This window comes from Haliaeetus albicilla, chromosome 7, assembly GCF_947461875.1.
Source record: "Haliaeetus albicilla chromosome 7, bHalAlb1.1, whole genome shotgun sequence".
NCBI classification, from domain to species: domain Eukaryota; kingdom Metazoa; phylum Chordata; class Aves; order Accipitriformes; family Accipitridae; genus Haliaeetus; species Haliaeetus albicilla.
This window is the reverse complement of record NC_091489.1, coordinates 18562202-18589551: the sequence shown is the minus strand read 5'-3', so window position 1 is coordinate 18589551 and position 27350 is coordinate 18562202. Positions and strand designations below refer to the sequence as shown.

The following is a 27350-nucleotide window of genomic DNA, read 5'->3' as shown; positions in this document are numbered from 1 at the left end:
GTATTCAACAGCAGGAAATAGCAGACCATTTCCCATTAAAAGATTTATCAAGCTCTGCATTATCTGCATTAAAGCAAGATTACTTATGTTTGTAGAGTTCAAAGTCTAAAAAAGTAAGGAAATGTGAAACATAAACTCTGTACAGCAGCGTTAATGTCAGTTTTATTTACATCCTCTATTTTACAGTATTCAGTAAATATGTACAGAAATACATTTACAGATTATGATATCAATGTCCACATTTACTGAGAAGATCAGGTAAATAGAAGTGTGTTCTATGTAAGGAATGTGGTTGAATTTTGCTCTAAAAGAAAACATCATTTCTTATTTGCTGACATTTGACACTATACAGTATAATCTCGAGTTACGTGTTGTGTAGTTTGTCTTCAGCTCTCGTCACTTGTCAGGGATGGTTCACAGAAGACATTAAAGCCTTAGTTCAAGCATGGATGAAAGGCAAGACACCTGCCAGTCTCCGAATACATTCCTCTTCCCCCATCCTTCTTCCCAAATGTGTACCTTTTCATGCTTGTCTAAACCACACTTTAGGCTTGCAGCATATTTGGATTTTAGAAAGATGTGACGTTATCGGGATTCATACATATTTAAGAACAAGGGCAATCACTTTCTTGCATGCTATACTGGTTAACACTGAGATCTTTCTCAGTCTAAGCATGTATACACGTGATTTAACATAAATCCATTTGTAAAAAGTATGCCACCCTCTTGAGACCCTTGTATTTATCTGCTTTCAATTACATTTGAAGTATTCAGAAAGTCTCCTATACTAATCCCATCCAAGTTGGAAGCCACATAGTTCATGCATGAGACTGTCAAACATGAGTAGTTGCAGATGTCAGTGCACCAGTGGCAGGAATCCAGGAAGATAGATCAAGGCTTAGTCACTGAAAAATAAACGCCAGCACATCTCAGATACATAGCATTGTAGCACCTCATGAGGAAAACGTGTCGTGACAGGAAATCAATAACCTCTTGGAGGCGATCTGTTTTTGAAATATTCTTGATTAATTATGCCAGGGTGTGTTTGGCAACTTTGCCTGATCCAGCATTAACGTAATGCTTTTTGCATGAAGCACTATTGTAACTAGTCTCATAAGTCAAATCTGATGGTTCAAGTCAGGTTTTAAAGGGTCAGGTTATAGATTTTGTAATGTCTTTGTGTCCGACATTGCCGCCTTTACTATGGTGTGTAAGCTTTTACTATCAATCAAAATAACAATTGTTTTAACATGAACAATAGCATTTAGAACTAATTGTATCTGAAGTGGAATGATTCTCCTAAATAAAGTATGTCATGTAGTGGGTAAAACAAGTAGGGAATGTCAGTGTGTTTTCGTGACAGAAGACCTTAGTTCAGGATGTTCCCCAGGCTTGTTTGCTTATGTGCCTTCTTTGCAGAGGAGAAGCAGCTCTAGGAGACACACAAGCAGGGCTGCACCTCTGTCTTTCTTCCCCTGCCTTCCTGCACAAACTTATTTTCCCCCTCAACAAGTTTTCCAACCATACCTGCTGCCCCATCTGCCCCTCAACAAATGCAGGACCCCAGCCCATGCCTTCTGCCTTCACTATGCCCCCACCACGATCCCTCTCTTCCCCGCACCCCAGCACATGCTAGTGCCTTACTTACCCACTGAAAGCACATCACTCCTGATCTTACTAATCTTGTGGTGCCTCTAGACACTGCCTTGGCCTGGCTTCTGTATTCTGAGCACAGAATGCAAGACCAGCAGCGTTTTTTTCCTGCAGCAGGTGCCATCAGCAAAGCTGAGTGCAGAGCTGAGAGCTGCTTTGGTGCCTGGGCACAGCTTGTCACCGTCATCAGGTCACTCGGCAGTAGCTGCTGGTGTCCAGCCACTGTGGCACAGCTTAGCCCTCCGCCGTTGCACAGGCTGGAGGAACGCGGAGCTGATGCTAGTGCAGTGCTTTGGCCAGGGGCACGTGCACCGTAGCTGGAGAAGCTCTTCCCTCATGCACCTCTGCCTCACATTGGAGTACGTGCTATTTGGAAGACCCAGGGCAATGCACGTCAGGCAAAACTGGTTACAGACAGATCGCTGGGTGCAGTAACGAGACCACGCTCACATTGGTCTGGTACTGGTTTCTGTAATACGAGAACGAAAAAGCTTAGGAGGTTACATCCTCTAGAGTTATTTATTAAAGGAGTTTGCATGTATAATATAAAGAAAATAATTAAATAAAGATAATGACAATGTCTGTGAGATAAATTGTTTGAACCAAGTTGCAGATAGTTGCAGTCACCATGTGATAGACCAAAGTTTGACCTTTGGCTACCTCAGCTGCACAACACCCAATAAATCCACCTCCTCAGTAACCACTTCCAAGATTTTAAATTTCCGAGTAGCATCAAAGAGCCACCATTTGAAAAAGAAGCTGCCAAATAATGGTTTCTTGATTTTCCCAAATGTGGAATTTCTTTCCCCAAATTATACTGGCCCAAAGCCCAGGACAAGCAATATTAAGTCCTGGACCAGTGACAGATTCAGAGTCCAACGTCTTCAGGTTAGAAAGAGGATACTTTGGCTAACATAAAGCCAAAAATACCCTTCTGTGAAAGGCTTATTGCTAGCAGTGGGAGATTGCCAGATATTAGAATTTAACATGGTACATTTTATGTACAGATAAACTTTTCAAGTCAGTTAAAGAGATTTAGAAAACATATTGATACAAATTATTTTCTCCTTTTGAGGCCAGTGCAATTAGACTCATGATATGGAAGGAGTTGGCTTTTCAAGGAGAGGAATACTATTTTCCATATGAGTAAAATTGTTTTAAATCATTGCTAAAATACATCTGCAAGCTTCCTTTAGTGATTTTTGTGCTAGGAGTACATAAGGCTCAATGACTTTACTAGCACTTTTTCAGCATGACCTGCATGAACAGTCAACATTCATTCATGCAAATTAAATCTCAGTGATACATGTAAGCGTGTGTGCGTGCGTCTGTGTGTGTGTGTATAAACATTGATTTTAAGGATAATTGTAAGAGACAAGGATATATTTCTTGGCCTAGATAAACATTTTTGCAAATAGTAGTTTAAGAAATTCTAGGGCAAGTGGTTTAACTGATAAGAGGCAAATAAGCTGAACAAAATACATAGAAAAGCTACTTTGCATAACATTGCAATTAATGAGTGATCCTTGCCCAGGGTGTAGGCGTGTGTATGTTCCACTTTGATAGTCGTATGTTTTTTGTAAGGATTTTGTGGCAAAAATAAGGACTTGGGGTTGAAAATAAATTGGGGTTTGCAGGGTTTGCTCACCTGTGGCTGAGTGCACAGAACCTGGGCTTTGTTGATTCTCTTGTATTTTAAAAGTCTCCTAATGGTAGTGCAGTGCATGCTGTCGGGAGCTGACTGGGGAGTTTGGGCACGGCATGGAAGGAACAAAAAGCCTAGTTAAGGGATCCCAGCCAAAGGAGAGAGGTGACTTATGTGACATTGCACTTTGCATGTGTTTAATGGTATCTGGATACATGACATGCATTAAAAGTAGTTACATTGAATTATACAGTTAAAGAAAATTAAACATGTAGCAATGCTGTTCCATTTGGCAACATGGCACTGGTTTTGCACAGTTTTGCTATATCCAATGTGCTGTGTCCAGTCCCGTCCTGTCCCTGCCATCATCTTGTTTCAAATCCAAGTGACCTACATTTTGATGCGTCAAGGCATTACCTGTGCCTGCCAAACATACTGATAGATGTGAAGGGAGGACCTGTGGTGACTGAAGGAGGCCCAGACAGAAGTCAGGATGCGTCACCCTGGGAGCTACTGAATCAGGGCCAGGAGGGCACAGAGGGGTCACTTGAGCTGGTAGGATGGGAGCTGCAAGGAAGCAGCCTGAAGCAGCAGGAGCTGAGATGGGAGAGAGACAGACAGCTCAGAGGCAGGCAGCTGAAGAAGCCTCCAAACGCAGAGGGGAACCAGGACAGAGGGTTGATCAAGGTAACAACTGAGAGATGCTGAAAGGCCCAAGATGTCTCAGAGCTATAAACTTGAATGAGTAGATTGGCTTTCATACCAAATTTTTGTTACTTCTTTATATGTGCTTGCTCATCTTAGGCTGACACCCAGGAATGGAACTGAGGAATACAATGCGGTTCTCCATTCCTCTGTAGCTACCCTACATGACCTTGAGTGAGGCATGCCATCTCCATCTTGCCCCCCTTGCAAAATGGGGATAGGATATAATGCCCCTACAGATCAGGGCTGCTGTGAGGGTGTGTTTAGTAATGCTTTTGAGGTGCTGAAGTGCTTCAGCGATTGGCACTATGGAAGTTCTATAAACACCTATATATAACTTCCCTGACACTAGTACAGTCATAGGACTGAGATCAGATTGACACTGCTATTTCAATACATAGTATGTACCGCATAGAAAACAATGAGAACAAATCTGTCAACATTAGGTATGCAGGGAGAAAGAGATACAATTCCTGTTAAGTCAGGTATGCCATGTCCACTGTATTTATCTACAGAAAAGAGGAAAAGAGGGGGTAATATTAAAGAGAAAGTGTTAATTTTCTTTTCAAAGAACGCTACACTCTTATATTGATTGAAAATGGTTATCTCTGGCTCTTGTGTGTTTTGTGGCATTACAGGGTATTGGTCTTTGTTTAGATCATACAATACTTCTTCCTCCCTCCAACCTACAATAACAATTAATGAGCTGTCTGTGGCTGCCTTGGAGTGCATCCTGTGCATCAGCGTGTCTCAGTTAATAGTCATAATTTCTCATTTGTAAGAGGAAAAGTGCTACCAGCACTTTCAGTCTCAGAAGGGCTCAGACTCACTCAAGGATTCCAATTTATTATGCACCCAGCTCTGATATCCTGCTGCTCTCTTTATGGATTAGGCTGCCTCGGTGGAAGGTATCATCCTTCAGATGACACATAAATACTCTCTTGCCAGCTGTTCCTTTCTCAGAAGTTTCTCAGCGAGTAAATCATAATCGTGCCTCTTGTTTTACTCGTTTCTGATCTGGTTCTCCATGTTACTTTGCTAGGAGCATGTGGAAAATGCAGCTTTATTACTGCTGATACTCTACAAATAGCGCTGACTACAACTGTAGGGATTTTTAGGTCTATTATTATTGGTTTCTAAGGTGAATACACCGGTAGTGATATTAAATTAGTGGGCACAGGTAATTTTGCTGGTCGTTTCTGTAAAACCTTTAATCTCAAGGTGCTGCACAAACCCCTGAGAGGTAAGAAGGAGATGCAGACAGATCGCTTCATGCATTCTGACATGCAGCCGCTGTTTAACAACACGTAATCTGGTTGTGAGTTCAGAACAAAAAAAAGTGAAGGGTAACATCCCACTGATGGAAACTGGATTTTATAGAGGAATTTAGAAAGACAGAAAGCAGAGGCAGCCAGCAGACACAGCAGTTTGCACAGCAGGGTGTAAAGAAGGGGGCCTCCGTCAAATTCATACCAGCATAAGTGTCAGGGACGGTGGTGGTGTGCTGCAGGGTAGTTTCCCCAGCAGATGTTAGAGCAGCTGTCCCTGCCAGGGCAGAGGCTTTGACGTGGACACAGCTTTGGGTGGCAGATGCAGCCCTCCAGGTCCTGGGCTGCACAAGTTCTGTGGGTGAAAACCCATCTGCAGCCTCCTTGTTCCAGGGAGCACCAGCACTTCCAGGAGGCTCCCAGTCCTATCAGTAAAAGTGTTGGTGACATCAAAGCTGCGAGGCCTCCTTTCTTGTCACTGGGATTCCGCTGACTCTTAAGATTGCAGGCCAAATGTCACGCTGAAGCGCTCTCAGTAGAGGTCCATGGTATTTCCATTGAACTAAAATGTCCTATACCCTGTAGTTTTTAGTCTGATCAAATTGAGTAACAAGTTGCAGTCTTGTGTTAGTCGAAGTGAATTATAATCACAATTTACATGATTGCCAAATGTTTTCACAATCTGCAGGACTTCTGTGTACTGACTGGGCGTCTGAGAAAGCAGATGCTTTTTTAGAGGGAACTCCTTGTCGTAAAGGTAGTTCTGGACAGTCTCTGCAGTTCAGGACTGGGTGACTTGGGAAGACAGCACTGCCATGTTTGGGCTAAGGACAGAAGATACCTACATAAAGCTGTCAGTTTAGCACCTTTTGAAAAGCTTTAACATTACCTTTAAAACACAGTTAAGGGAAAAGACCAAGCAAGGTATTGATGAAAACAGTGTTAAAAAAAGCAGCACTTACTGGTTGGAAGAGAAAATACATAATCAGGCTTTCAAGAATGAACACTTAATTTGCCTAAAGACTATTACAGAACTCATTCTTAATGTACCTGATTTGCATAAAATCTTTTTTTCCAACTACCTGTTGCAGTACACACCTAGAATGGGGAAGTACAGTCCTCCATCAAAGCTCAACTTGTCAAGCCAACACTGCAGATGTGCTGCCTATTTGTAATGTGATTTTCCAGTCTCAAATATCATTAGGCACATACATACCATGTGGGAGGTGGTGTCTATTTTAAAAATATCATTTAAAGAGTCATTAATGAGCAGAGTTTCTCTCAGGAAGCAGGGCAGTGGTTCTAGGAATTAATTCACCTGCAGCTCTCGGGGTGGCTTTTTTTGCACTGTGGGCTAATTCATCTTCACTCAGAGGTTGCTCCTTTAGTCTCCCGAGTGTTTTCTGGATCAAATTCTCCATATGATAACCTTCCTGCAAATTCCACCCAAGCTCTGCATGTCAGGCTGGTTTCTCTCTGTTTTCATGCATCGTTACCAGTAGTTGAAGATTCAGCAAGCCAAATTTTTTCCCCACTTGTAGGTGATAGGACCTTGGGAAGAAGCACCATGTGGTGGACACAAAATGGGGAGGAAATTGCAGCTTCCTGCTCTGCAGAGACCAGCACTTGCTAGCAGACCTAGCAAGCATAAAGATCTGTCAAAGCTCCCTTCCCCACTGTGGGGACAGACAATGATGGGGCACAAGGGCTCTGAGCAGGGCAATGCTGCAGATGGGTAATGGGGTCTTACAGCCACCCTTCAACTCACAAGGCGGTCTTGGCAGATGGATCCTTCAGAGAGGGGTTGAAAATGGGTCTGAGGGTCACTGCCTTGGCACTGTAGAGAAAAAGCGGTTTGTGGCTGGGAGGGCACCTCGGCAGGTAGCACCGCAGTCATGGCGGGAGAAGCTGACAGGGCACATTTTCTTGCAAGTAGATATAGTTACTGAGCCCAAGCTAAGAGCTCAGCCTAACGATAGGGTTCGTTAGCTCCCTCGCTGCTGTCCCGGCAGGGCTGGGGGCTACCGTGAGCCTGTGGTCACCCCAGGGCGCACATGCAGCAAGTGTCGCCTTCCTGGCTGATGGAGATGGTGCTCCCTGACGTACCCGCTAGTGTAAGCACAGTCATACATGCAAAACTGTCTCACAGGAGCAGCTCATCTCAGTGGGAGCAGAATTAAGTGTCCAGGTAAAAATGCAGCTTTGCTTGTGAATACTTAGTCCATAATAAAAGTGCCTTATCAATATAGCATTGATTAATAGTGCTGGCATAGTTTACTACTATTATAATACTGTACTAGTCATTATACTCTAATTATAAATTTGCCCTTTTCTTAAAGACTTTAAATGGTGCAAAATAACAACTACTGGAAAGCTGTTACAGCAGCTAATGATCCTTACCATTTAAACCTCCTTGTTATTTGAACTTCCTCATTCCTTAGTCTTCTCTCACGTAAGCCCCTGGAGATACTTCAACAAACAAAGTGAGAAATGTTGTGCTGTCCTGCAGCCTGCCAGTAAATAAAAGGGATCAGTCCCAGCAGCACCAGTTGGACACCTTTGATCAGCACGGTGTGATCTTTACCTAACAGATCAAGGACGCATCAATGGTATTTTCTCTCTAAGCCTCAGATTCCCATTGGCCCAAGTTTATTCAGAAATCAGGTGGCAAAAAACGTTAGAGGGCATGAAATTTCTGGCCTCCTCCAACATTCCAGCCCTGATGGATCCCACTCCAAGCCCATTTGACCCCTGCTCACCTTCACTAGACTTGAGTCCGGGTGCCAGTCTGATTCAAATTTGTATTTATAGCTCCAGAGTTTTAATTGGCACTGTTTGACAGAAGGTATCCCTGCCTACAAAATTCCATGTTTTTTAAATTAAGGTTTTTGGAGGGGCTGAAATGTAGGAAAGGGAAATTTTATCTTGGTTGTAGTTTGGGTAAAGATCTGAAACAACTTTTCAGAGTGGCAGTTTCACTAGAACATTTTAAACGAAAGTTCATACTCTGGATTTGTAAAACTGCAGTGTTTGCAGGTAGCATTGACATTTGCTATAACAGACTAAGATTAAAGGTACATGTCTCATTTTCTGCTTATACTTTTAATTGCACTGTACTTTTAACAGGATTTTGTACACAAACTCTATAGTGATACAGCTCATTACCCTCTCCCCCACCCCCTCTTACCTTTAGAAAAGAGCAGAAGGGAGAATTTAGGAAAATAATGACCTATTTTATTATATAACCACAGGAATTGGGAGGAGGGAAAGGAGAAGAGGACTCTAGATTAAGGGTTGATTGCTGAAATTATTTTAACTACTTTTTAATTGGCAAGCTGTTGAGTTGTTATCATCAATGAAGAGTGCATCAACAAGCAGTATCTAAAGCGGTAAACATTTCAATTGAGAAATGGAGCTCACAAGCTCTGTAACCATCATCCATATAGCGAAGAGTTAAGACTAAGTGACTGGATCGCAAGAATACATCGTACAAGGAATATCAAGGGTGGGTTTTGGAGTTAGTCTTCATTGTCTTCTGTTTTTTTCTCTGAAGAGGTTATGGAGGCAGGGCAGGAGACATTTGCACAGCCTCCAGGTACCCTGCTTTGGGGGCTGTGCAGAGTGAGGTACTGATCTCTGTCTGAAGATCTTTTCCATACAGATGCAAGACATACACATGAATCTCCAGGGCTTGCTTTGCTGTCAGTCCCTGTTAATGGACTCTGAAAGTCCTGTGCAGTTTATAGACCTCTCATCTAATAGTGGGCACGTCTATCGCAGACCTCATGTGAAACATCTTTGCATTCCCTTGATGCCAATTTGTACTGTTTAAAGGGGTGGGGGCAGAACAAGTTGTTAAAAGATGAAGAAATTGAAAGCTCCCCTAACTGCTGTATTATCCACCTGACATTCTCCAAATGCTAGTCATTAATTACTAATGCCTTGAAAATCAGAGCAGTTATCCAATTCAAATTATGTTACATCTCTGAGCCAGAGCATTTCCATTATCTTATCATTTCCCATTCAAACAATTCTTCCTTCTCCGCAGTTGTTAAAGGCTCAGGCCCTACTCTGTTTTCTTTTATTTGGACCTGTTATCCATGCAAGGATATTTCTACTCCATTCCTGCCCTGTCTTCATGCTGCTGAAAATCAGTGTGGGTTTACAGCATAATTATTACAAACTTAAAAATCCGGCCCTCCAGATCCCCCCAGAACTGCGTGTGCGCATCTGATGGCAGAACGTGGCCAACGTAAGCCATAACCTTCTTTTCCAGTAGGTGATCAAATGCTTGGGGAAGGATTGAACCTGGTTTAGGGCTCAGGCTGCCCTTGCAGTCCTTGCACCTGCAGACCTCCCTGTGGACTGGGCAGGAGAGTTCACGGTCACAGTCACACCAAGCCCCAGAGCCAAGCTCTCAGCTGAAGTAATTCCCTTTAGACACCAGCAATAACTTGGCCCCATGGTGGCAAGGCAGGGTATGTTTCTGGAGTCGCCAATAATGCTGGTCCTAGGTGAGCTGTGTGTTCAGAAATGATGGGGTTTATTTCCTGGCACATTTGTTCTTCGCTTATGTATATTTTCATGCCTGCCAGCACTCTGAAATCTAGACATCGAGTGTTGGGGGCAGACTAGATGCAATTTTTCATGCTGCTGACATTAATTGGATGAACAGACCTTCTCAGAAGGGGCAGTGTAGGAAATGTGTATGGAAAAATGACAAAATAAGGAGTTTCACAGCTAAATAAAGACAAGTGGCTGAAAATGGTTTTTACAGCTTTGGCTTTCGTATGCTTCATTTGGGAATCTCAAACCATTTTGCACAACAACTACCAAATTAAGATTCACAACACCTTTCTGAAGAAGATAATTGCTCCTGTCTTACAGATGGAGGAACAGAGGTATTGAGGCTATCATTTGAAAATATGTCCCCTGTTTTCAAGTCCGCAGATTGAGATACATTTAAACCTAATTCTCAGAAGCATTAAATACCTCCATTTATATTCATTCATTTGGCATTGTTTGTGCTTAGAGTCTCTGAAAATCAGATGCATTGCCTCCTAACTTGAATGGTCAAAATAACCAAGGTGATGTGGCAAAGATCACAGACCAACTGCAAGGCCAAACTGGAACTGGGACCCGTGTCCCCTCATGCCACATCCCCTTTTTACTTACTGAGTATCTGCCTTGGATTTCTGGACAAAAAGAAAAGCATGTTCTGCTCACTCAGTTTTCCTTTGCTCTCTTGAACAATTGGATGTTATAGTGACAATATTGTTTGGGTTATTGATCAACTATAGAGTCGTTTTACCTTTTCTTTCTACCCATCAAGAAATTGTCTTCAGGTTTTTGTCATTAAGTTTCTTATTGTAGAACTAGCATGGAAATGCAGTGAGAATCATTTGTATCACCTGTTTTTCCCCCGTTGTTTTGGTTTTTTCAGCATACAACAGTTTTGCCCTTTGTATTAATCGAGATGAGAACAACACATCATCAGTATCCCAGCAGGAGCTGTGGACTGGCTGCAGTATGCACCTTCGCTGTTGGCTATATTTTATGGTAAGGGCTGTACATGCTGTGTTTTCATATTGTATTGGGGGTTTTGTACTGCTAAATTTGGACACATATTTCATTATGGATATAATCGCTAACAGATTCACGCTGCATGCCTCGTTTGGTCCAAGACCTGGGCTTTGTCTGGTTTCCCCAGATGCTTATATTTTTAGAAAGTATATGCCAAACCTCACACAACAGGAATTTGTTGAACAATCCCATGTAAGCAGTGGTCTTTCCAAGGGTACATTTTTCAACCTTTTTTCAAGCTAAATGTTTTTCTTGGACCTTAGTTTTATTGCTTAGGGTTTTTGTTCTATCAAATAAAATTGAGAATAGGCAAATGATTTCCTGCATCAGTATTTAAGCGGCAACAGAAAAGATAGAACACTGTCTTTTTTCTTTACTAGTTCATAAATTCTTTCTGTAAAATTGATTTCAGAATAAGCCAGTAATCCAAACACTCTGAAGTTTGTTTTAAAAAATGCAAATGTTTGTGAAAAATTAAACTAAAACAGAAATAATTTTCCTTACACAACATTAAGTGTTTGGGCAGTTTCTATTCAAGCACCTGACTTATATGACAGAGCTTATTTACTTTGGTCATTCTAGCATTTTATTTTTCACTAAACCTTTGTTTTATTTACAATGCTCCTTTGATACCATATATCCTTTATCCTTTCTGCAAACATTTGATGACCCCCTGTTTACTTCCCATATTCCTTCTCACCTCACAACACCCTTCCCTCAGCTAAGAGGCTATTTTCCAAAATTGTGGATAATACTGCTTTTTCCACCAGTCAAGTGCTTTTTCCACCAGTCAAGTAAGATAAAACTAATGAGAGAGGAACACAGGCTCAAGGCAGTACTGTCATACTGCTTCAGCTATGCAACTTGCCCCTTTGGTCCAATGAAAGAAAGGCCATTATTCATACACATCCACGCGCACTGAGTGATCATAAAATGCTAGTAATCCAGCTGAAGTGGGATGTTGTGTCCCAGGACAACAGTCACATTCTGCCATTTGCTTTTATAAACATACATATCCTTCTTAAAAAAGAATATTTGTAATTGTAAGATAAGGACAGCCACATGCAAAAAGGCACTTAATGAGTCCTTCAGGAGAAAGTTATTACTTTTTTTTAACCCATTACGATAATGCATAACTGTGATATTTCTTGACCTTCCTCTGAAGGGTGCCTAGAGCCAGAGTTACTATACCTGTGATCTGACCTCCTATGGCAACTCCTGTTTTCTCAAAATCATCTGAGTAGACACATGCAATAGTATTCAATAGGAATAGAAAATTGAAACAATCCAGTTCTGCAAGTGAAATAAAACCAGAGGTGTCTTAAAATCTTTTAAGAATCTGTTACAGTATCAGTGTGATACTTACATGGCTTGATCCTGCCTACTAGAGTGCATCAACATCCTACAGCTACAAGTACAAGGTAAAAGGAAATTGTAGGACAAGTAAAGCAGGGGAAGAAGATTCTGCATTAAGAAATTAACTGCTAAACAGATACCCAGTTACAGCCTGTGATGGTCTGCCTTTGCTTTTGCTGTTTATTGATTTTGCCTACACGTCCATTATTTCCAAAATGGATAGGGCTACTCACAAGTGACTTACCTTCTTCCAAGTTGTGTTTTCTCTAAAGATGGTCTGAGACAATTGCTTATTCAGCCTAAATTCTGCACTTCTCCCTCTACTCTTATGAAAGAAGGTCCTTGGGGAAGACTGGAGACAGACACAAGCTACACTGTGCCATCATCTGCAAGTTCTGCATGTGTTCAGCCTGCAAGTGTTATTGAAGCCTCTATCTAAGATTTGGTTGAGGCTGCAAGCCAAATCTTGGCTCGATGATATCAATACAATGTATCTCACATTCACAGGTTGGGAAAATCTACCAGAAAATATGAAAAGTGAGGGGTTTTCATCTCTTTCACCCAGAGTGTGCCTACCTTTCACAGCTGAGGTCCACTGTCTTCCTGCTGCTAAGTGACCACATTGAAGTAGAGACCTTAATCACTTAGAACTTTTGGAATTACTTAATTCAGATTTGCTGCCATTGTTGGTGTACCATTTAGACCCCTCAAGGTTAGCACAGTGCATTAAAATTAGACTACACCTGCAAATGACCTAGTTACATACAGCCTGGTGGAACTTCCTTCCTTTGTACCTTTGGTTGTCCATGGGTCCCCTGCTGGGGCTTAGTTCTTGGTTTGTTTTTTTACCTAGAAGTTAGGGGTCTGCCACTTGAGAATTTGTCCTTCTCCCTATGTCATTTTTCCCTCAGCAGAAATGTTTTCACTGCACCCCTCTCAGTGTAAAGTGGAGACAGTTGCTAATCAGATGTTCTCTATGTTTTGCCCTTGAATTTTGAACTCTTTCCCCACCTCAGCTGAAACCATCTTGCCATGCTACATGATTTATGTATCATGTCGCACTTTGTACTGTAAAGGAGCATAAAGAAGGATATTGTTTAGGTTTGATTCTGTTCATGCATTTTTTCAACTCCAAGTAGAGGAGAGCTTCTGTTTTATTTCATACGTGACTGAATCTTTCACATGTGAAAGAGATAGTGGAATAGCAAGCTTCTATTATATATATTTGATAAATGAGAAAACAGGCAAACAATTCTGAATAGAATCACTGAAGTTGGAAGAACATAGCTAAATAACTTGATATCTCCTGAGCATTATTCAGAGACATGTTATCTGAAAAGCATCCTTTCTTGAAGAGTAAAACCGTTTTCTGTTTTTCTTTCTTCTTTTTGCATTCTCTCCCTTCGGTCAGAGAGCATTTGAGTAGGCACACTTAGCTCATGCGTTCTCTATGAGAGGGAGCTCTCCCTTGCTCTTAAGAAACTGTGCCCAGGCAGAACATTCACAGACTTGCATTGCCTGTTGTAGACCATACATGGACTTTCACGATCAAGGCCATGGGATAAGATGGGAAAGGCCGATTGGCTTTATTTAGCATGGCTTGGAAAGGTCACAATTTGTATTGAATTGTTAAAACTAGACAGTGCTAAGAAAACCCAAGAGCTTGCCAGTACTACCAGAAAATACTGCCAATGGGTGTATGGAGTTGGTTGTCAAGGAACAGAAAAGAGCCAGAAATGTGTTGCTCCTTGTAATAAGAATGACCTCATGGTAACTAATATCAGAGCCTAATATGTCCCTAAAATAAACTGAGACAAATACGTTTATTTAAAATGGTCTTCTTGTTCCCTCTGCTTTTGAGCACTTGGGGATGCCAAAAAACAGACCCTAAGAACCTGACTCCACTGCTCTAGTCATGCTGGGCTGTATGTTTGGGAGCAAAAGACTTGATCTGCTCTCTTATTGCTATCTCAAATCCACTAGGAGCTGCCTCCACATGTGCCAAGCTTGGACTTGATTCATTCTTTGATAAATCTATTTAAAGAGCTCAGGTACCTTTAAACTTTCATTTGAAAATAAAGTTTCTCTTGAAGTGACTTGAGGAGAGTTCTGTAGATTTGCCAAGGGAGAGCATTTAAGTGGGGTAATTTGCTGAATTCTTCTTGAAAGAATTTGAGAAAGGAATGTACACTGAGAATTTGGAATGAATTTGAAATCGATGCTGTCAGCCTTGCTGTAGGATTTCCACTAGCGATTCTCCATAGAAGAAGAGGAAGATCAGAAAGAGCAGATGTTCAGATGTTGGCAAAGGGATAAGGGTGCGGACTGCTAGGACAAACCTTGACATTCGGAAGAGAGGGCTGGAGAGTTAGAGCATGAAGCTTGGTGGGAATTGACAGCCATATCGATAAAGAAGGTCAGGATTGAGAAACCAGAAAGATTTCTGAGGTGGCTGGTGCCAGTGGAGCAGGAGAGACAGACAGAGCATGGCTGTGCTAGAGTATGCTGAGGGTCTGTATGTAGGGAGGGGGTCATGAATGCTTTTGGAAGTGACCACTGGGGACAGAAGTTCAATAGAGATCAGAGGAATCAGTGATTGGAGAAAACCAAAAAGTCCTTGAGGCAAGTAAAAGAAATGAACTAGAACCATGGGTTAAAAGAGAAATGGGTAAGGAAATGTGCAGCTCGCAGGTCAGCAGCTTGAAAGCTGAAATCATGCAAGTAAGTGGGAAAAGCTGGGAGGGGGAGAGGGAGACAGGCTTTGAAATCAGAGTGGAAGGCTGATGGAGAGGTGGGTGATAGATGAGGCAATGCAGAGGAGGAAAGAGTTGGAGCCAGAGCTGCTTAGAACAGGAAAGAGTAGGAAGAAGTAGAAGCAGCAGAAATAGGCCAGGAGAAGATTAGCGTCCCCTGTACCTGACCCAGAAGGAGGGTGGGAGAGCAGAAGTGCTTTCAGCGAGAGAAGGCTGCATGGATCCTCAGCCTATTAGGTCTGACATAGCCATTATGGACTGTTACATTCTGGCTCACCTCCACCTCCACATCCTCAAATGTTTTAGTCAAAGCAACAGTATGATCACAGATGACACGCATGGATAATACATTCTCGCTTGCTTGTGCAGCTCAATAAAATATAGCTCAAGAAGGCATAGCAACCATTACTATATTTAAAATTAAATACTATTTATCAAAATAGATTAATTCTAAAGATGACAACACCTTGCAGCGAATCTGCAGAGTTTCTGTCATTCCAGCTACCTGTACACAAATTTCTGCTCTGCATAAGCCACTCCATACCAGTAGCAGAGTCCTATGACCCATGTATAGTACAGCACCACTCAGATCAATAGAGAAGAATCCAGCATAAGAAACTGGAATAACACAGGATGATTGCTGTTATTTCCTGACTGATGACTGTTTATTGAACTTAGTTTTTAGTCTTCAATATTTCTAAACAGTGTACATTCCTGGTATAGGTGACTTAGGCCTGGCTGGCTGGTATAAGAAGCCCAGCATCTTAATGTGGCTGAGATCTTAACAATTGTGATTAGATGCAGAACAAGCTGTCCTATGGGATTGTTTGGGGGGGGGGGGGGAATCATGAGGATTTATGAAAATGTGCCTTATATCAGTCAGTATTAGAAACCAAAAGTAGAACAGATTTAGTACGGGTCATTGTGCTTCTGTCTCTGAAAGCACAGGGTTGGTCCCTACTCTGTAACCACAAATGATTTGTTCGTTCAAGTTTTGAATGACTCAGCTGCTGTAAGCCTGTCACCTCCTTTGGGAGACATTCCATGATTTAATAGTTCTGGGTAAAGTTCTCACTTTCTGTGGAAAAGAAAGAGAGTGATGCTAGAAAAGATAATGAAATAAAAGCGTAGAAAAAGCCTATGTTCTGTTGTTTGGTAAGGAGTAGCCACAAGGGGAACTGGCCTAGGATTTGTTTGGGACCAAAGATACAGCCTTCCTTTCTGCCAGTCACTGGAAACCTGAATGGCACAGAAGATACAGGAAAGGACTTGCTGCTGTGAGAAGTAACCAGAAAGGAACTGCCATAGTAGATCAGAGTAGTCGTGTATCCAGGCTCTAGCTGTAGCTAATGTCAGATGCTTCAGGAGGAGATTTATCAGGCGATTTTGGAATAACCAGCCTGTAAGGGAAGTTTTCTTCCAAAACCTATGTCAAAAAGTAGATGCTTGGATCCTTCAGTCTTGATGGTTTACATGCCTTGTACTCTTTCAGCTTAAGCATAACTGTACACATTCTTATTGCTTTTACAGTCTCATGACTTCAGAAGCTTGCTAGAGTTGCATGATACAGCCCAGAGAAGAGGAGTGGACTAAGTAGACTTCCAAACTTGTATACTTCAACACTTTTTTGAATATCTTGATTTCAGTGATGTGTCACTGAAAGATAGGGTAGAGCATTCCAGAGGTTAATTAGGTATCATATACTTCCATTATCAGATTTGAATTTCTTGTCTCTGAGTTCTGTTGAAGTGCTGCTTCTGTTACGAGGAAGAGCATTGGAAGCTCTTTAAGCCATTTTATGACATGCATTATTATTCTGTGTCCTCTCATTCACTGCTCTTGAAAAGTTACACAGCCCCTCATCTAGTAGTTCCTGTTTCCAGAACACGCAGTACTGATTGCTGTTTGGCTGCAGATTTTGCTGAAGGACTCGACTTGGGCAGGAAATGGGTGGAGACACTCAGAGTTCAGACCACAACATGCCGCCAAGCTGTGATGCCTGTGCAAGTATATTCAGACTCCTGTAGCTGAAAGCAGCCATCATGAGGGAGCAACCATTTTCTGCAACAAGTCTCCCATTGCAAAATCTTTTGGGTGTCATGTTTATCTGCCATTATATCAACGCGTTGAGCTTGCTTCTAACAGGACTAGTTTTACATATGCCATTGCAACAGCTGCATTACTCAAAGCAACAGGTAGAGCACAAGTTTCTGACAATTTTTTGTAGTTACTTTTCCTCATTAACAAAAAACCTATAGCCAAAGAATAAATGTATGTATATCTTCTCTACATAGTTTTCATTTCCTCCTGATTACTTTGTTAGGAGAGATAGACAACATCTACTGTATACTAGAAGTGAAAAAAAGGTACAAAGTCAATTTTTGACAGATTTTTTTAAAAAGAAGCAATATTGTGTGCTTTCAAATAGCTTTTTCTGATTTCTACACCAGCTGGTTGAAAATGTCCAAAATTCACCACTTTTTTTAACAGAAATTTTAATTTTAATATAATGTGTGAATATTTCCATTCCTTCTTTTCTTACCATTTCTAATGAATGGCTAAATGAGCTCAATGACCTATAATGCATTCATCTTTGAAAATGCACAGTTATGTCTACGTGGGCTGCCACAGAACCAAAACACAGGGAGGTTCAATTTAAATTTTATATTCTCAAAAGTAGCCGGTCCACTTTTAGCTTAAACTTTTTCTCCTCGGTTTATTTTTATCTAAACGACCCATTTTTTATACCTGCTCAATAACAGGGTCTTAAATTGGATCTAGATTTGCACTCCTAAGTAACTCTTAATGCATGCTCCCCTGTGCTTATCTAATAATGAGGTTGGACAGGAATAACGACTACTAGAATTGCAACGTTGAAGGCATTCATTAACATTAGTAATCAGCAATCTTGTGTGTAAGCTTTATGCCTACAGTTGATCAGCCCTTTATTGTGCGGCGTCAAGATAGCTTGTATTCAAGCAGGAACGAACCCACTAAGAAAGGCCATCAGGTGAGGTTTCCATGGCAGCAGTTGTCCCTTTGCTGCTCCCGTTTGTGGTATAGACAATGCGGGAATAGTCAGTGTGTCACTGCTCAGTGGAGAGAAGGCTAATATTACTCCATCCCAATGTAGCAAGCGGCATGGTGCAGCTCATTTTAAGGAAGATGAGGGCAGCTGATCACATGGGTTTGTGACCGTAGTGTCCCGAGTGGTGCTCAGTACCTCTTGTGCTCAAAGCATGAGCTCCCGTGGTGTGGCTGCACTGGGGACGGGCCTACAGCAGCTACGCTGAGCACACGAGCAGTATCGCCAAGCAACAAATGGGCTCCTGTGCTGGGCAGCAGAGTGCATGAGCTGTGCTCAAAGACTCTGAACTCATCAGAGATCGCTGACATTCGGGAGCTCATCAGTGACTCATTGGCTGGATTTAGAAAATATTTCCTCTTTCCGATATAAATGCATTCTAGTAAATGCCACTTCTACTTGGTTCATGAATTTGGCTATGTAGATGCAGTTTAGAAGGTCCCTTGAAAAGTCCCTCTGTAAAGGTGCTTTCTAGTGCTGGGCAGTTTTATCACACCAGAGAAAAGAAGTGAAAAAGAAGCACTGAGTTTTTTCTGAGCTTTTTCCTTGGAGCTTGTTTTTCACAGAATCATCATAAAAAGAAGGCAAACAAAACTGAAAAACGTTAAGCAATAGTAGACACTCCCTGCTAAGCCAACCTGGGAGTAGAGGACATCCCATTACCTTCTACCCGGCTGTCCCATCTTTTTCGTTGATCAAGAGGAACATGGTATCCCCTGTTAACCTGGGATACAGAGGAACCCTTTATTTTTTCACAGATACCTTTATTTTGTCAGGTTAATTCTGGCACATAAGAATGTTGTGGAAAATAGCTGTAAAATACAGAGATCATTTTCCATATGTGAACTCATTTGGAGAAAGGGGTTTTAATCTGCATTTAGATTGTGCAGATTAATTTACTGACACATGTAAATTCCTACATGAAGTGTCCCAACTGTTAAGGGTTTGGCTGTAATAAAAGCTTTTCTAAGGAGGAGGGAAGCTATGACAACCATGTACATTTCCAGGGTGATGGAGAATCGTTAAACAGGGATTCTGTACTTTCTGTGTGACGGGCATTTATGGTAACAGTTTTGGGTGGACTTCTATGTATCTGCCCTTCAGGAGCCGATGACTGTTGATCTAGTGATCAAGTGTCTTCCTTAAACAAATAGAAGTATCAGCAAGTGAAGCAAATCATACGGACATGGAAATCCCCATCAATAGTAGTCTGTGCAGCTCCTGAGTCTTCTCTAGCTGTGCTTTACTGTGAGCTTCTCTCTCAAATTGCCAGGTCAGAAAGGAAGAGATTTACATTCTTGAAGAGAGCCCAGCAGCTCACGGGCCCCAGCCTGTCTCTACTGAGCACTTTTCCCTGTTAGCCTCCGTGATGTTTGCTCAGTTGTTTGGCATCATTTCCCTTTCTTAGGTTCCACCTACTGGAACGTATGGACTTGCTCTGCTCCCTCTGACTTCACCACTCACCACATCAGATCTCAAGACAAAAGCTATCCCTTCAGAGGGTACAGGTGTCCACTGCAGTCACACACAGCGAAAGCACATACCGGAGTGCTTCTTCAGGCTGCACTGCAGTAAAGCTGACACTCTGTCTCTCGGGTTAGCGTACCAACAACCTCCACTGTAGCTGAATGCTAAAAATCTCTGTGTCACCAGCAAACCACCATCATTCCTTTTCCTTTACTGTATATTGAGTGTCGAGCTGGGCAGAATTTCACTGATGAGGTGGTTTCTTTTTTTTTTTTTTTAAATGTTTGTCCTACCTAGAGAAAAACTATTAGATCCCAAATGATACCAGGTAACTGAAAGAAAAGGAGGAGCAACCTAAAACACAGGTGCTGAAGAAATTGTTCTCCCAAAGAGAAGCTGAACCATATGTTTCTGGCAAACCCCAAAACTGAGGCACTTGCCAGGTATAGCGAGGAGAAGCAGCAGAAACACACAAATGTGTACAAAACAAAAAGAAGGATGCTGCAGAAGGCAGAGAGTTGGGCTGTGTACAAACCTGGAGAACCCTGAATGCTCTTTGGATAAAGAACCTGCTTGGAACAGAGGGTGCTGCGGTTTCCACACCGCCCTATGAAACACAGCTGTGTGATCCTCATAAATACAAATGCAGCAAGGAAATACCTGCCTACATCAGAACATGGAAACTGTCCAACTGCTCATCTTAAATTTAAAACAAAGCAATAAGAATGTGGGGAATCAGTCGTAGTTTCATCATTTGTGATGTTTGTTCTGGGTGGATGTCATCCAGGTGCTCCAGTTCAGTTGCAACTTGCAGTCCTTTCAAATAATTCCTTTTTAGGTTACAGTAGCTAAGACTATAGCCCAAGCTACTTTTGAAAAACAGGGCTGTAGGAGTCAGTACTTGTTATTTTTGTTTTGTTTCAGGGTGTGCTGGATTCACCATGTTACAGGAGTGTGGGTGTACCCGCTTCTTGAGCATCTCAGCCCAGGTGTCAAAATAATCTTTTTTGCAGCCGTTACCGTAATAATTAACATATTCTACTTGGTGGGAGAGGTCCTGAACAACTACATCTGGGATACCCAAAAATGTGAGTATTATTTTCAGAATATTAACTCATGAAATACACCATTGGGACTTGACTATGCTCCCTTGAAAGTCAAGAACTTTTTAAGCTGGCTAAAACAGAGGAGAATGACAGAAGTTCCACTGAAACATCTTGCTTGCTTGCAGTTAAAAGCAGCCAGATGAACGGAATGGCTGCTGGAGAGCATGATGAGCTATGAATATGTATTCTTTTTTATAACTTCCAATACTAATTTAAGAGCTGTTGGCAATTACCTGAGAGGTTTACAACCCACTTGGTTTACAACCCACTTATTAGCTGATGAACCCATTAAATGCAGCTAGAATAAAGTATCATTCTGTGGGAATGCTATTAATGGTAAGCTTAGACTTAGAAATAAAAATATATTCTTTTAGTATTTTTAGGTATAAGATGTTTTCTGCTTATAAATTTACTCAAGAAAAATGAATATGGTCATGTCAGTAAAATAATAGGAATGAAAGATCACCTTAGTGCAGGGTAAACATAACTGTGCAGACTCTACATCATCTACCCTGCCTAGGCCACCCGTTGCTGAGTAGAGGGAAAGGGAAAATAAGACAAACACAAGATTAAAAGTAGGTTCCTTTACTCTATGAAAGATGTTTTTCATTATTCAAATTGCCTGAAATAAGCAAACAACACTCATAATCACTAGAGTGGCAAATCACAGCTGGAGTGAAATCCATGCTCCGTGGGAATTCTGTCATTACGTTTGTTGGGCCCATAACACGTTGGGACCATACAAACAGCCTGTATCCCCTTTTGGGAAACTAAGTGTGCACTGGTTAATACACCATAAATTCACATGGTAGTTTATTGCACACACAAATCTCTTTTAACAAGTCCTCCAGTACAAGGTAGAACCTAATGCCAGAAGCTCAAAGCAGTTTTACTTGCTATTTGCTCATATTAGCACCCAGCTATAAAGTGTCTTTTTGGTTTTGCTCTAGAACCAGCAATCATTGGTCAGTGTTCAAGTCTGGTTTTCAGTCCTCAGTTTGATGTCACATTCAGATCTATTTAACTCACTTAATTCCAGAAAGAAGTTTCTAAAAAAGGCAGCCACAAGGAATAATTTCACTTGACCTAAGTCCTGTATGAAGAATAATAATGTGGTGAAGAATCACGTGTTCTTACCAAGTCCGTGAATAAGTAAATGGTGGAAAATCTCCCTCACTGTTCCACAGTATGCATAAGAAAATCCCTGGTTCTTGTGGCCCTCCACCCTAGAGGAGCTAACATCCATCGGGTCATTCTTCCACCCTCTTCCAAGGTTCGCAATGGCCTTATTATCCTCTCTATCATTTGCTTGATTTGGTTAAGGAATGTTGATCCAAAGTCCTTTGTGGCTCGAGCACTTGCAAACCAGAAAATGCCATGAGTCACCTGCTGTTCTGCTGTGCTTGAAACACTTTGCATACACCTAACCTGAAGCGTATGGCAAGCACACCACAAACAGCAGAGATGTAAAATAATGCCAGTCTGTCACCGTGCAAGACTTGGGAAGATATTATTTGAAAACTGTACATTTAAAAGGGGCTTTTGAGCAGTAAGCTTGCAAATCAAAGCAGTCTGCCATGAGAAGATTTCTGGGGTGAGAGGGAGTTGTTTTGGGTTTGGAGTTTTTTCCTTTTCCTCTGGAGATGCATTAAATAAAACCTCACTACTGACAAAATGATTTGCAGTTAGTTTGTCCAAGTTAAACCACAAACATGGTAGGCAAGGAAAAATTTGCCCTTTGTACAAGCCAGTGTCTGTCCACAGTTTTGAGGGTATCTGCATTCCTGCCAAACTATTTGATGCATCTGCAGTAGAGTGCTTCAGAAGAAAGGAAAGAGGTGCTCTTAAAAAGGCAGATAAAACAGCTCATTTAAAACTATTGGAAAAGTTCCTTCCAGCAGAAAGCAGAAGACTGGAGATATTGGCTCTGCAGCAGCCTTGTAAACCCACTGTAATCTTTTGGACCCAGCCTCTTGTTTTGTTTGTTAAACCTTCAACTGTGGCTCTTCCATTAAATTGGTTTGCCAGCAACACCCAGGGCCATTGTACTTGTGCTGCTGGCAGTGCGCAGACCCATTTGTTTCTGTGTTGCTTCTTTCAGCGAAGCAGCTCTGCAGTTGTGCTTTCTAACTGCAGATGGGTCTTATTGTTTCCCATATTGGAATGAATTAACTATGTTTTTAAAGGGACTTTCAGTGTACCTACCATCTGTGCATATGTTGCACTAGCAGGTGATCTTACTTGTGACTGGATTTTCCTCTCAGCATTCTCAGTCAAACACTGCTTCTCTTTTGCCTTCAGTCCTCAAAAGTCTTTCTTTTCCAGCATGCAGCAGGCCTGAAAACCTCCAAAAGAAATATTTGTATTTGAGATGTCTGGCAGAGAGGGCTTAGTCAGAAGAACAATACTTTTGTCAGATACCAATAGTAACTCATTGTCCAGGAACAGGCATATGAAATAGCTGAATATTTTCATTGCCAGAAAAAACAATCTGCTGCCCAGCCCAGACTTTGCCTAGCATAGAAAAGAGACAAGTCCTGCAGCAAGGATAAGTTCTTTAAGGAGCCCTACACTCAACTCAGCCCTCCTGATATTACCGAAAGACATGGCTGTTACAAGAAGAGAGAGGCACCCTGTCAACAATAATTGATTCTTCATTCTTGTACTCTCAAAAAAGGGAGATGTGCTTGCAAATATTTAAAAATCCAGTGTTGAAATGGAAGGGGGGTTAAAGTTCTTGAATTCTGAAACACAGTTTTAAAAACTTGCTTTCAAATAAAGTCAGCTGCTTAGCTTCAACTATAATAACATCTACTTTAATTTGCTTGTAGGTAAGCAGAGGAGGTGAAGGAACTAACTGTTCCCAGACCCCTGCAGCCGTCAAAGGCTGAGCATGCGGCAGGGGGTTAGGCTGATTTGAAAATGGTCCGGAGGGAGGGAGGATTGTGCAGTTCATTACTGGACAACCACTGCCATCAGGTGTGCAGATGCTCTTTTCGTTTGCAGCAGGTGAGGTAACACATGCAAGAGCATGTGAGCAAGTAGGGGAGAAACAACAGCAATAAAGGGAAAAGAAAGATTAATGCATTAGAAGAACCTCTCTAAGTAAACTCTTCATTTTTATTCATTGAGAGATTTTTAAAAGCTGTTTTCCATATGTTTTCAGGTATTGAAGAAGGAAAAGAAAAGCCAAAATTGGACTGAACAATAGAGGCAACATGGACGATTGTTTATGGCTCCATGGAAGATTTCTCATCCCCAACAGAGGTTGGCATGGAGAGGAATCTTTTGGAAAGGAGGAAGTTTAATGGGCCCTCTGCTCAGTGCAAGGATATTTTGGGGTTTTCTATGGAAGGAAGATGATTTTAGCTAAGAATAATAACAATGTTTCAACCTCCGTTCCTATTTCTCAATGCTTGCATGTGACATACACATATGAGATGTATATTTATCTCCACGGCATTCTCCATGTGCATTTCTTGCATCATATAAGTCATTAAATCATTAAGTCATTAAGTCTTTTCACTTCCACCAAGAAGAACAGTGAGTCCATTCTCTGTATTGTTTGAGAAAAGCTTAACCAGATGGGTCACTAATATGGGGAAACAAAACAATCCTATATATCTCAAAGTGCAGTGTAAAAATACAGTAGAAATTAATGCATGAATGTATCCAAAGAAGAATTCAATCTGACTGAAATACTAATGTAACACTATGTAACAGCTGCCTTAAATTGGTGATGTTAATGATTTTATCAGTCTAGTAAAATCTTACTTGCAATGTTAGACTCTCTGAATATGATGCAACTTTTCTTAAATAGATAGGCCTAAATAAAGATCAAATTATCCCTGCTTTTCTGTTTCTTCATGCTGATTCTTGAAATTCTAGATGGATTGATGGCATTGAATTATATATTTTCAGGTTTTCCAGTGTCAACTGTAGATGATATTATTTCTACATGAGGATTTTTCTTCTTATTTTCCTAGCACAAGACCTGATCCTGCATTTTCAAGTTGTAAGTTCTCAATAGATGGGCTGAGCTGTTAGTGTTGTACCAGAGAGAGCATTTAAGCCTTACTTCAGGAAGGCACGTAAGCAAATGTTTAAAGTTAAACATATGCCTGTTTGTGTTAGGAATTCAGCTGCAAAATACTAGCGATCATTTAAACTTGACAGGATTCTGTTTAATTATCAGACAATCAAGAAGGAACTCTAATAGTCAGAAAATTTGTCTAGAATTAAAGTGAAGTGAATGGAATAATTTTCAGCAAGAAATTATTTATAAAAAAGTAACTTTAAGATCCAAATGTCTTGGTATTCACATCACATATTTATTCATCAGTGTATTTAGATGTATTTATTTTAACACATGCAGAGCACTTCAAAGTTGTGTAATGTTAATGTGTGATTTTTATTAAAGGGATTTCTGCAGTTTTAATATGACTTAACCATGTTTCTGCTCTGGAACAGTTCTGGGGGAAACTGATCTCATGCAACTCGTGACATGCCTCCACAGTATTTTTTTAAATGTACTTGTATTCATAGGAGACAGTGCGCAAGTTCAACAATGCTTTTTGGTTGGTTTCCTTCAAAAATAAGGCTTCTGTGATGATACTGTCTTTGTGGCTGTTTGTCTGTTTTCTCAATAATTTTTAACTTGTTGATCAGAGTTGCAAAGATTCCAAAGCTAGGCAAGTTACTAGAAAGTTCATGGAAATAAGTGGCCAGATAAAGAAGAAGGAGCTCCTCTGATGGTCCCACAGAGGGAGAGGACAGGACACACAAACCCAGCAGAATTTGGAAGCAAATTAGCTGTAGCCATGTGGCCTCGTGTTAGGGATATTATGTTCTGCTGGACCTGAGCTGTGTATTACATATGCACGGTAATACTGCAATGTGGTTACTCTATTCACACATAACTAGGGCTTGATTGTAATAGATGGTTGTTATTGGAGGTGGTAAGATGTCTGTTATTTGCAGCAGGCTTTCAAAACTCGGGAAGGAAAGAAAACACAGATTCAGTCATTTTAGTGAGCTACAAATGGTTTAAAGTCACTGCTTCTGAAAGCTGCAGTAGCACATGAAAGTACTGGTGGACAATGAATATACTAAGGAATCTGGCTGTACTTCCCAAGAGCAGCAGCAGCGGTGACAGACATCACATTGTGACAGATTATCAACTGCAGCTTAGGGTGGGAAGCCCAAAGCACAAACCCTGTTGACTTGTTTGTCATTTGACGAACTTGCATAACTCATGCTCTGCTGTTAAGTCTAGGACATTTTTGCAGTTTTTTTATTTCAGGGGGATTGTTTCCTTCACTGAATTCAAGAATTCATTCTGATGGAAAGAATGTGTTAAATAAAAATAAGAAATGCCAAAATGCCACACAGCTGTACACATTCTGCTAGAGCACAGTGAACATCTCTGCTGTATTTATTGCACCACTGAGTGGCTGAGACTGGCTGTTGATGGAAAGATTCCTCTTTCTCATAAAGTTTTATACCTGCTCAAGATGTTTTTCTTCTAATACCACGTCATTTTAGGTGATAACGGAAATATAGGAAGACTATAAAGAGAACAGAAACATCAGAGATCAAAATTGCGTAGCTGAGTCCATGGGTAGGTATCCAAGTGAAAGAAAACTCCCTTTCAGAGATACAGCGTAGGGACACTTAAAATTGTCATCCCTCGTATCTGTGAATTTGTGAATATTCAGGACCTCAAAAAAATAGACTACCAAGCTTAGATCTCAGGTAAGCCCCTAAGGTTGGCAATGTTAGCCAAAGGCAATATATGTGACACAAAATGTGGTGGGTTTCATTTGGTTTGAGGAAATTTATAGTATTCCAGGGTTTGAACTCAGTTTGTCTTCTCAGATCTCAAAAAGTTCTCCACCTCTTGTGAGCTTTGAATCATCGCATTTAAAGTCAAAAACATTTTAGAGCATTAAATCCAGCCTATGATGTATTAACCATGATATAAATAACTTAGGGGCCTGTGTACCCAGAGAGTGCTCTTCTAGACTGTATTCATTCCCTTTAGAATTACACAATCCATCATTCTTAAGAAAGATGATTGATGAATGATGACTAAAGTAAAAGTCACTTGTAAGCTTGCCAAATTTCAACCATCTTGGCTGAAATTGTCCCTGAAAGGTATTTCTCTTGGGGGAACTATTTTTTTGGTGGAAAACTTTTTGTCAGAACAAGTCATCTATTTCCAAGTGCAAGTCTATGAAAAAAAAAATCATGTCTGGAAAACTTTTTCTCTACTTTTCTCTTGCTGTGAAACTGGGTCTTTGGAAGAAGGATAGCGTTTATGTTAGTAACACTTCTGAATTTATGGGGAAAATCTATTTGTCTTTGTCCAAGTTTTAGAAAAAAATATGCCTGCACTTCCCTGTAGTGCACAGGTAATTCTCTAAAGTGCTTATCAACTTTGGGAATGATCCATCTTGTGGCTGAACAGGATTTTCCCTGCCATCCCTGATCTGTTGACCTTCTCCAAGCCTGACTACCCAAGACCCACACCAGAATGGGGACCCCAACTTTGGTTCCCATGTATTGTCAATACCTTCCCAAAGCTGATGCAAATAAAGCTGCCTAGACCAAATAGGAAGGAAGCTAAGCTTTGATGAAAACCTGAGCAATGGGAGTAGGTTCTAGATGGATAAACTAAGTGAAAAAAACTAGCTTTTCCCTTGAGGACTACAGTAAAATTAAATTAGT

The 27350-nt window shown here is 41.1% G+C and overlaps 1 protein-coding gene across 3 annotated transcripts in view; it reads left to right on the top strand.

Moving 5' to 3' along the window:
• Nucleotides 1-24473, top strand: part of AIG1 (androgen induced 1) — a 124100-nt gene extending 99627 nt beyond the window's left edge. For 2 of the 3 annotated variants that reach the window (XM_069787149.1, XM_069787148.1), the window contains 3 exons: nucleotides 10715-10830; nucleotides 20440-20603; nucleotides 23788-24473. In XM_069787149.1, the coding sequence (XP_069643250.1) occupies nucleotides 10715-10830; nucleotides 20440-20603; nucleotides 23788-23825 (318 nt within the window). In that variant the 3' untranslated portion in view covers nucleotides 23826-24473. Of the gene's footprint in view, nucleotides 1-10714; nucleotides 10831-20439; nucleotides 20604-23787 lie in introns of those variants that run through there. The other variant, XR_011325408.1, reaches the window with a different exon arrangement.
• Nucleotides 24474-27350: the final 2877 nt, after the last annotated feature.